The sequence below is a fragment of the Periophthalmus magnuspinnatus genome, chromosome 10 (assembly GCF_009829125.3).
Source record: "Periophthalmus magnuspinnatus isolate fPerMag1 chromosome 10, fPerMag1.2.pri, whole genome shotgun sequence".
Lineage (NCBI taxonomy): Eukaryota > Metazoa > Chordata > Actinopteri > Gobiiformes > Gobiidae > Periophthalmus > Periophthalmus magnuspinnatus.
This window is the reverse complement of record NC_047135.1, coordinates 5417378-5428993: the sequence shown is the minus strand read 5'-3', so window position 1 is coordinate 5428993 and position 11616 is coordinate 5417378. Positions and strand designations below refer to the sequence as shown.

The window sequence follows — 11616 nt, the reverse complement described above, 5'->3', positions numbered from 1 at the left end:
CACTTGCTCTTGCCTTCTAGACATGGGAGTAATTCCAGTTCATTTGAGCAGATCAGTCAACCTTGTGAATCACAATTAGAAATCCTCATTACGCCCCACACTTATTAAACCATAGGAAAGACACGGTGTCGTGGTTATGCATGGCTGAACAATGTTAAATTACACAGTAGGCCACGACATGTGTGATTTGACAAGCTGCCTTCAGTCTGGGCGAATTAATATTCAGGCAATAGCGCCATCTAGTGGTAACATGGTAAACCAGAAACGGCAGAAGACGCTTAAATCCGTATATTGGAATATAAAATTAGGTCTACATTGGTAATACACAATGAGCTATTAAACCAAGACAATATTTGGTAATTTATATAGTCTATCCTACTTGACTGGACTCTTCAGTGTATTTCAGAGATTGTCTGTGTGCATATTTTACAGTAACACACATGACATAAGCAGCAGATAAAGGAGATATCGCTCTGTTCTGGAATGCAGGACATATTTTCTGTCAACAAGACTGGACATTATTTGCTAGTCTGTGGCAGTGTTTATCACAAAGGGTTCATCACACTTTAACCCAGAGTCTCCTAAATGTTGGAACCCTACTATAAATATTGAGAAAAGTTGAATTAAAAAGTTGCATTAAAAGTGCACGGTTTTGCTGACAGCCCTATGGACAAAGACATCTTTTGGATGTGCAATAGTACAGTGTTTGTCCTGGCCTTTCATAAACAGAAAAATGAAGCCATTCCACATGTAGAACATTTACAGAGCTCAGTAAGTCCTCTGCGTTTAATTCTGTCGTTATTTTGCATTTTACAAGAAACAGTGGTGAAATCTTAACAGTTCACAGCACAATATACACCACTGAATAATAAAATAATTTACATTAAGCACATTTTCCTTTCTTATCCATGTGTCCGCCTCAGTTTGATTCCAACCAAAGAGAATGCAAGGTCTGTTGTCTTTACAAATTCTATGTTAATATATCTTTTTTTTTTTTTTTTTCTTTTTTTTTTTTTTTTCAGTCAAATGAACTCATACGCAGGCCTTTTGAAAATGTCTGCAGCTCGTGTTTTGGTAACCTTTGCAGCAGAGTCTCACATGCTCCCAGAACACTGAAGGGGGGGGGACATGGTCAGTGCTGTGCAGCGGCATCACCGGGTCATTTACACTGTGCTAATAGTCCTGGCACAGTTCGGTTAATGTCTACTTGTAAGAGGTCCGGGCTTCTCTCAAGGACCTGTCATATGGCATGGAGGCGAAGAAAGAGTTTCGCAGCTGGCAGTTAATAAAGAACACGATGAGCAGCACCAGAAGAAAGAGCAGCAGGCACATGACGATGTAGGTGACCAGGTCGGGTTTGTGGAGCTCGCCCTCGCGCATCCCTCCTCCCCCGGAGCTCCCACGCGCCGCGGTGGGCCTGAGGAGCGCCGCCACGCTCACAGATCCACTGCTGTGGGACGAGTTGAGAGAAGAGGGTGCGTGCGTAGAGGACTGTGTCATGAGGACCAAGCCAAAATCCGGGTCGTCAGTGGAGTTGAGGAGGATCTGTCTGAGCATGGTGAGGCGGAGGCTCACCGGCTCCCTTGGTCAGCTAAGACGCAAGGAAAAAAATGAGGATAAAGTTATTCATGGTTTACACATCGTTTTATTTCAGACAAGACAAACACCTATGGCATAAATTAAAACAATATTAGCGACCTTCAAACCAAGGAAGCCTAAAATAAACTATTGACCGAAAACTGTCAGTCCCTAACTTACGCAGCTAACTAATCATACTCTAGTGGAAGATGGAACACTCACTTTGTGGCGCGCTTCAAAGAGTTGCGCAGATGAAGTGCACAAGACGAAGTGTCGCCTCTGCATTCCTCAACGTCGAGCTCCACAGAGGACGCGCTGCGATGGAGCCACTGTCCATATGTGGCACCACAGCGTCCACTATATCAGACCAAACCAACTGAATAAGTGTGGGTCAGCGCGCACGCAAAGGCATCCATTCTGATATTCTTGCTTTAAAATCCAAACAGTGCGCAAGATTTTGCCTTGAATCCACTGAAGGTTCTGTTTTAAAAGTGAAGTTCAATAGCACCCATGTCCCAACTGTGTGACACTGCAAAACAATCTCCTTTGCCTCGTGCGTCCTGTGCGCAAAAGAATAAAGGGCACGTCTGGTCGCCCTCTTTTCCCAGCTCTTCTTTTATCCAAGTGCTCATCGATAGCCGTGTGATATATGGCGCGGAGACACTCTTACGGGACTATTGATCCGGGATGACTAAGATGAGACGAAAAGGTAGGATTAATTAAGTTCAGCCACAGCCGCGCGCAGACACTCTTCCTGTCGTCGCCTTTTGGGAAGTGTGTGAACAGACGGGGAAGAGAGAGACGCAGATCAGGGGAAGGGAAGGAGGGCGCTGCAGGCACGTCACAGGACCATGCCAGTGTTAGGAGAAAGAGCAAATCTAGCTATCCATCAAACTTGGACTGAAGTCTCACATCCAGTGATGGTGGCTTATTATAGTGGTTTGGTCATGTCTGGATTGGTTCCGGTTTGGATACGCTTGGGTCAATTAAATACCAATATGAAGTAAGTAAAATTGGGTAAGATTCCCTTGGTTTTATAAAAAAAAATATATTAATTGTTCACCCTTTCATGGATTATGGGTGGCTGGAGGATGTCAGAAACAATGAACCTGATGGGGTATTATACAATTAGTCACAGCTGACAGAAAACTAATAATAATGGAAGTACAAATTATGCATGTTTTGGGGGAGGAACAGAGCCTCCAGAACTCAATGTCTCCCAGAGTCCACATGACGCAAATAGTGGATGAATCTTCAAACTTTATTGATGGTGTTTTACTTTTTAAAACGATGAATTGAGTGATGAAAAGGTATTGAAAGGTATAAAACAGTATTTACACAGTTGGGCGGACTTCCTAAATGGACTTGAACTTGCATGGTATCATGTTTACACAAAAAATGATCTCTCTTAAAATCTTGTTGCATTGTCAGTCGCAGTAGAGTTACTCAGCCCCTGAACTGAAGTCAAACATGTTGTGAAGTGGGGTGGAAAGTCTGAGATGAGGCGCCGTAACCAAGCAAGCCCTAAAAGCTCTGCCAGTCTGATTCATATTCATGTGCACCTGGTTTGTCACGACAGAATGGCTGCTAGACATAAAGCAAGGACGTAGGGGCACGCATTGCAGATAAATACTGTAAAACACGTCCAAATGAGATGAGACTTTGATGCCAAACATCAAACGCTGGGCACAATAGATAAACAATAGAAAAATGGAGGCAATCAGCACTAATAGGATGAACACCTAACTGTCCTTGTGCGCCAGATATTTGCTTGTAATTTAAGAATAAAGAGGATTACAATGGACTGTGTTTGTTGTTGAGTGTGTGTTTGCCCTGAAGCTGTATTTACATAAGGAACGACAACTGTGATTAGTGCTTATTGTTGCGGTTTGAATATTTCTGTCATGCAAGAAATACAAGAATACTTTGACAAGAGTTGGGCTATTGTTATCCACATTGCTGGATGAGTAGTGCAATATTTTTGGACTCCCATCTTGCATCATCACACTTTTCTCCAATAATTTTCATTTAATTTCACTGCACGTTTGGAAGCTGTTATATATATATATTACAGTTATTAGTTTGTTTCCAGTTTTATGTAGCTGGGTAATTATAGACAAATGAACCATAAACCAAAGCATCTGCAGTTTGTCTATGGACGTCAGACCTTCCCTCCAACTCAGTTTTAGACCATGCGTAGTTTAGAATGTTGAGATTTCATGGGAACACAACCTAAAAAAATCATTCATATTCAACTTAACTTTGATACTTTTTGAAGTGATAGTTCATTTAGCAGTGGTCTGTCATTATCTCATGTTTGTCAAAGGAAGGCAAGAAGATCAGGTTAAGCCCATTACCTGAAACCTGTGAGAATGGAATTTTGATTAAGAATGTTGAATAGTAATTCCCAGCTGCTGTAGGCTTCATTAGAGACCTCATAGCATGTGAACAGCCCCTATTCATTGACTATGCCATGGCACATGTCACACAAAAACAATGGGCTTGCTAAATATATCTGCTCTCCATGTGAAACATACAAACCACAGAGCGCTTCACCGTTTGCTCATTTCACTTTGCTTTCCACTTTCTGTCCTCCCCCCCGCTTCAGCCACCACCAACTTGTTCTGTTTTCTAATCCTTTTAATCCATGCAATATATGGAAAAGACAGCTCGTCCATGAAGAAGTCCAAAAAGATAAACAACTTCCTTTGCGAGTTATATTGTGTTGTTCTATGGAAGGAGCAGGGAGACTGTTGCATTGGCTGATGTGGTGCAAGCAAAGCACAAGGACAAGAGCATTGAGTTTATGTCGTCTGCTCATGCAAACTGTGAACTGGCAAACAATTCTTAGCACACTATCATGAAATCAACAAAAGCACATAAAATACTACTGTTACATCTACGGTTTTAAATACAAGTGAAGTATTGTAAATTCTGAAGGTAGTTACAAAAAAGATGTATTCCCAGTCAATTTTGTTATCGAAATGATAAAGATTTTATTCTACAGAAAAAGAATGTAGTTCATATAAAAAGAAACAAATTTACACAACATGAATTGAAAAGTTTGATTTAGTGTATAGTGGGAGTAATACTGTGTTCCTGGAATTATTCAGAGCACGTGCCATAGTGCCTTTCAAAGCCAATGAGGAACTGCATCATTTTGTATGGATCTCTCAGCATGACAAATGCTACTGCAGACCTGTAATCTATTAAGGATCAATTTCTCTTAATAATAAACACGTTTTTCTACATAGGTCAGTAGTCCCTCCATGTGAAAGTGGACAATAGTGAAATAATTGAGTGTGGGTTGGATTGTGACATGGAGGTAAAGAAGGTAAAGAACATACTGAGCTTGGATCTTACAGTTATAGGGCAAACTGTAAAGGACTTAACTGGATGCAGAAGTCCTTAGATCTTGATAGTGGATACAGACTTTATTCTTACACTTAACTTTCAAATATATGTAAATTTGAACATATTCAATCTGTGCAAAGCAGTCATTATAAATATTCAGGTGACATGAGTAAAAGGCTTTAGGAATTGTTATTTGAAATAATAGCCCACAGTTCTTTTTTTAGATGTGAGGTCCCAAGAAAGTAGAGTAATTATTAAAATGCTAATAGACCAGAATGTATTGTAGTGTGCTCACGTCATGAGGGATTACACAAAACGCCCAGTCTCCATTCTCTCTCATGTCAATACAGAGCCATTTTCTGTCTGATTGATTACAGGACCATTTTAAACAAACAGAATGTGACATGCTACTGCCCCTGCCCTCTTATTTGCTGTAATTGTGTTCATTTTCTTCAATCCGTCTCCTCTTTAACCCCCTCAGAAAAACAAGCAGCAAAATAGGATTTCTTCCTGCCAGCGCATCAAACGCCCCCATTGGCAAAAATCAGACGCTCTACAATTAGTCACTTGATTATCTCGCCAGAGCACTAAATGCGTCTACTCATCTCAGGGAAAGGTTTTTAAAGATGAGGCATGTACTCCCAACTGTGGTGTTTGACAAAATGGTACAGATATAAGTGTGCATGATCTGTTGAGCACAAATATATCCAAACAATTTCCAAATGATGCACTTGATGTGAAATGGTAGTTTAAGATTACATATCTGCATTTTCCACTGACTCTGCTTTTGCAGTTGTCAGATGCTTGTGTGTTGTTATGGTATTGGCTTCAGAAGAATATTTAATTTTAAGAAAGGGAAAGTACATAGACTTATCATTATCAATATCATAATCATTTTTATGACAACATTCATAATATTCACATTGTAAATTGAGTCTGTGGCACTTTTGCTCAAATCCAAAAATAAGCTGATTTATTTATTCAAATGTATTGAATGGCAACTTGCTTCAGCTTTTTTGTGCTTTGTGCTGGTTTGTGCTTTTGCAGTGCTGAATGATGCGAGGTTGATCCCTATATGACTATACACAAATGCATATTTTATGCTACATTCAAATGACTTTAACTTTGAACTCAGCTCAGGTCAAGTGGCCTCTTAGCTCTACATGTAGAAATAAATCAGACTTAACCAGTGTAGTCTGGAGACCCACTGAGCATTGCTGCCGGAGGACAGTAAACATCACAAGTGGGAAACCTCGGCTCCACTCTCCAATGCCTCTGTTCCATCTGAATTACAAAATGGGAGTCATTTGGGGCTTTTGTTCAGGATTAATGAAAGTTACCGCAGCAAAAGTAAACAAGAATGTGTGAGGAGGGCTTCAGGAGGAATCCTTGGTCCAGTAGTCTGGCAACAGAGCCAGACACGACACACGGCACAAAGTCACAATGGACACAGATGGGACAGAGCAAGGGCACAAGGAGCTAGTGAAGGAGGTGAGGACGCAAGGAGCTAGTGAAGGAGGCGAATACACAAGGAGCTAGTGAAGGAGGCGAGGACGCAAGGAGCTAGTGAAGGAGGCGATGACGCAAGGAGCTAGTGAAGGAGGCGAGGAGCTAGTGAAGAAGGCGAGGACGCAAGGAGCTAGTGAAGGAGGCGAGGACGCAAGGAGCTAGTGAAGGAGGCGAGGACGCAAGGAGCTAGTGAATGAGGCGAGGACGCAAGGAGCTAGTGAATGAGGCGAGGACGCAAGGAGCTAGTGAATGAGGCGAGGACGCAAGGAGCTAGTGAAGGAGGCGAGGACGCAAGGAGCTAGTGAATGAGGCGAGGACGCAAGGAGCTAGTGAATGAGGCGAGGACGCAAGGAGCTAGTGAATGAGGCGAGGACGCAAGGAGCTAGTGAAGTAGACGAGGACGTAAGGAGCTAGTGAAGGAGGCGAGAACACAAGGAGCTAGTAAAGGAGACGAGGACATAAGGAGCAAGTGAAGGAGGCGAGGACACAAGGAGCTAGTAAAGGAGACGAGGACATAAGGAGCTAGTGAAGGAGGCGAGGACGCAAGGAGCTAGTGAAGGAGGCGAGGACGCAAGGAGCTAGTGAATGAGGCGAGGACGCAAGGAGCTAGTGAATGAGGCGAGGACGCAAGGAGCTAGTGAATGAGGCGAGGACGCAAGGAGCTAGTGAATGAGGCGAGGACGCAAGGAGCTAGTGAAGGAGGCGGGGACACAAGGAGCTAGTGAAGGAGGTGGGGACACAAGGAGCTAGTGAAGGAAGTGAGGACACAAGGAGCTAGTAAAGGAGGCGAGGACACAAGGAGCTAGTGAAGGAGGTGAGGAAGGGAGCTAGTGAAGTAGACGAGGAGGTAAGGAGCTAGTGAAGGAGGCGAGAACACAAGGAGCTAGTAAAGGAGACGAGGACATAAGGAGCAAGTGAAGGAGGCGAGGACACAAGGAGCTAGTGAAGGAGTCGAGAACACAAGGAGCTAGTGAAGGAGGCGAGGACGCAAGGAGCTAGTGAAGGAGGCGAGGACACAAGGAGCTAGTAAAGGAGGCGAGAACACAAGGAGCTTGTGAAGGAGGCGAGAACACAAGGAGCTAGTGAAGGAGGTGAGGACACAAGGAGCTAGTGAAGTAGACGAGGACCTAAGGAGCTAGTGAAGGAGGCGAGGACACAAGGAGCTAGTGAAGGAGGTGAGGACACAAGGAGCTAGTGAAGGAGGCAATGGCATAATGAGCTAGTGAAGGAGGCAAGGACACAAGGAGTTAGTGTAGGAGATGAGGGCACAAGGAGCTAGTGAAGCAGGCAAGGGCACAAAAGGCTAGTGAAGGAGGCGAGGGAACAAGGAGTTTGAGAAGGAGGCAAGGGCACAAGGAGCTAGACAAGGAAGCGAGGGCATAAGGAGCTAGTGAAGGTGACAAGGGCATAATGAGCTAGTGAAGGTAACAAGGGTATAAGGAGCTAGCAAAGGAGGCGAGTGCCTAAGGAGTTAGTGAAGAAGGCGAGGAAACAAAACAGGTCAACAAGCAGAGCTCCCCAGTCTGCAGCTGAGAAAGGGGTAATTGCAGCATCAGGTGTGAGTGTGTGGGAAACTTGCACATGAGGTCTGAAACAAGAAGAGTCAAAGAAAAGCAAGATGAAACAACAGATGGTACTGAACTGGGAGCTTGGTATTAAACAAATACAAATGAAATACACGCAGTAGCAGTGTCATAATCCACAGTTATTTCTAAATGATCCAGCAGGGGATCAAATATATCACATCAATTATTGAATTACGCTGTGTTGTAAATCATTGCATACCAAAATAAACTGAACTTCACTGTTGATTAGTGATTAATTTCTTACAAACTGTTTTCCTTTTGCCAAGACATTGTAATAACATCAAAGTTACACCAAGTGGGCTGGAACCACCAAAAATAAACTTTCCTTCTGCTTCTTGTATTAAAATTGTCTCATATCTGAAGTAATTTTGGAGACAGACTAATGTACACTTTTCCACTGACTAAAGTTATACTCAAAATATACAAATTGAAACTATATATATAGATCATAACTCTAGCGTTGAGATGAAATAGTAACGCCACTGTGTTTGCCAAGATGAATGTCTGTTTAAGTGCTATGGCTGGTCCATAAAAGGGAAACTATGTTGTAGGTACATAAATAAACCAGTGACACTGCTGTATATTGAGGTGCTCTTTCTTATAAACATAACTTCCTGTGAGTCTCACTTCTTCTCTTTTCTGGCTCAAGTGCCTCTTGAGAAAGATGGAGCCAATGTTTGCAATGTAAGAAATGCACAAATGTTGAGCCACGTCTAGTCCACCATTCCAGATTTATTATTCACCACTTCCCATAAATACACAGATGGACTTTAAAACAGGAAGACAACTTTGAGGGGCGATCAGGGGGATCTGATCTGATTAAAATGGTAGAAAAACACTGGTGCATGCAGATGGTGATGTTAATATCTAGGCATAGATTCATTCTATTTTTGACAAATGATTGATATGTGAGCAGATTATAAATGGCTATACTGAATAAATGAGGCTTCTGATATTTGATATTGTGTACGTCAAAGTCATACATTTATAATAATTAACTTGGTTTACGTATGCAGATGGTAAATGCAAAGCTGACAACCATTTTCACCATGGCGTTAGTACGATCTGTTTGCAGCTCTCTTCTTAAAGGTAATGTGTTGGACAAAAGCAGACATATTTGTGTGGGATATGTTAAACTGGTGTTAAATCAATGACGTGTTTCAGCTCTGAAGTGATCTGTGTCCTTAAAGAAAGAAGAGGCAGCAACAGGTGATTCTAGTGGGAAGTCCTATTCAACAGACAATTTAAAAAACAAATATTATGCCTTTCCTTGTGTATTTAGTACTAGACTACAGTATATCAAGTACAGATCATGATGCTACATTCCTTGTAATCAGCCACATTGATCTAAAATGGTTTAATTAGAGAAACAGGCCCATTTACCTCCTGTTCAAAACTGTAGTACTACTTGTTGATGCATGGCTTTTTGTGAATGAAACAAAACACAACTCCTGGTATGATTCTTTTAAGGAAACAATATTCTAACATAGGTCAGAAAATAGAGTAACATGGGGTCAAAGTCGGAGTCAAAGCCCAGAAAATTTGGAGACATTTTCTTGAAGCGGCCATCAGGTTTTGCCTGATATTAGAAATCATGTTTTGAATAGAATATGCATTGCTACAGTCAGTCATCTTCTGAGTTACATACAATACATGACAGATGTTTGTGACGGCTGCAGTGCGCTCTCACTGCAGTTGCAATTATGAGTTTGCTGGTGGCTGTGTAGCGGCTCATTCCTCAGTGTGGCAGCTTTATACGCCTGGAGAGCTGCTGGAGCCACCTGCAGGGCCTGTCAAGGGCTTGTCATATCAATCCCTCCATCCATCTCCACTCCGCTCTGCCCTGGATTTGAAGAATCGGTAAACTCTCGCCGAACCTTTCTGTAGTTTGGATTGTTCCTTTTTCGGTTACTCCATCAGGTCTTTGTGACTGCTCCAAAAATGAGATATTGGCTTTTTTCCTGTAATAAAAAGTGTTATGGATTAGTGATTTTATTTTACTGGCTGTCATTTTGGAGGAAAAGATAAATCATTCACGTTGGTTTGGATGGGACTCTTATAGCCGTGGTTTTGCTGATAAATACCCAAGGCTCAGAGACTGTGACAACTTTATTTGTGGCAATTGTCCAGTGCTTTGCTCATAAGTGATGTGTATTACAAGATGATATTATTTATATTCTGCAAACTAAATGTGAATGCTTCTCAGAACATCATGTTTTAATATTGAAATTGCCGTAATGTGAGCTTCCCCGAAGATTTTGGTTACTAATTGGAACGGTTTACAATTTCAGACAAGATTTTTTCCTAATTGGTGATCTTGAATGAATGAATATAATAAACCAATTCTATCCTCAGTTGGACAAAATGATGGATGAAAAAGGCTGTGTAACATAATTTCTCCATTCTACCCAAACCTCAAAGAACTGAAGAAACATAGAGATGGTATCAACTTGTGTACTACACTTATAGAAGTATTACAGTGAATCGCTTCAGTGATAAATGGCCACAGTGGTGAAATTCTGACAGCTTTATTTGTTGCGATTGTGCTATGGTTTGTTTAAAGGCTCAGTCCTGATGGTGTCTCCAGAGGCACTCTTCTCTAATGAGATCTTCTGATGAGAAAGTCTCATGGCTTAAGGGCTGATGGATGCCATTGTTCAGGGGGGTGTCTCCATGACTCAAGTGTTAGAATGATTTTTTTGAGTGACAATCCACAGTTAGCTCACCGTGTTTCAGTGCTACATGTTTGTTTGTGTAATACTTTCACTACAGAGACTGGTGTGACTGTTCATGCGTTCAAGCCCTCCTACGTATTTTTGAGCTTCTACAAATATGAAAGTTGGAGTAAGCTGTTGTCTGTCTGTTTATAAAAGCATATTTCCTCTTAAGTCAGTCTCTCAGGGGGTGGCTTCCAGGCAGCGTGAGGCAGAGGAGGGAGAGAGGGGGTTTTAATCTCCAAGCTCTGAGTCTCAAAATCCATGTGTTTGAGAGACACAAGGTCACTGGGTGCTCTGCTAGAGAAGGAACGCCGCTGACAGAAGGAAGCATGTTGAATATCGTGGAAATGAGAGAAATAGGACTTGGACATGTTCTTGTCTGAGGCCTTTGGGTAACATTACCCAGAGGAGGTATCATGTCAAGACTGGACATAGACAAGCAGGATGGGTGAATATAGAGAAGAAGTATCATAAAGTATGTCAAAATGGGAATTTTTGGCACTTTTGACACTGGAAAACTTAAGGCATTCATCAATTTGGCGTGGGAAAATGTATGGATAAAATGAATATAGAATTACACTGATAATAAAGTTTCATTCAGGGATGGTTTCTGTTTATCAAAGTTTATCAAAACCAGGAACTAGAGGTGGAAATTAGCACTAGCGCTACAACTTGTATAATGTATCTCTACTGATAAGGTTAATGCATAATGTGCACTGTCTCTGTCTATAAATAAAATAAACTGAGCACAAGCAAGGTCTTGTGTCCACTTTGTTTTTTTCCTCAATATGACCAAAACATATTGTGCACATTTAGGAATTTGAATGTTCAAAATTGTATCATATCATTTAAATGTCAATATAAAATCCATC

General features: G+C 41.7%; 1 protein-coding gene across 1 annotated transcript; it reads right to left on the bottom strand.

Moving 5' to 3' along the window:
- Positions 1-766: 766 nt before the first annotated feature.
- Positions 767-2348, bottom strand: LOC117377783 (small integral membrane protein 32-like). Its single transcript, XM_033974279.2, has 2 exons — positions 1801-2348; positions 767-1591 (listed from the first exon to the last, which is right to left on the bottom strand). The coding sequence occupies exon 2, from the start codon at positions 1555-1557 to the stop codon at positions 1204-1206; it is 354 nt and encodes a 117-aa protein (XP_033830170.1). The 5' UTR covers positions 1558-1591; positions 1801-2348; the 3' UTR covers positions 767-1203.
- Between the last annotated feature and the right edge of the window lie 9268 nt (positions 2349-11616).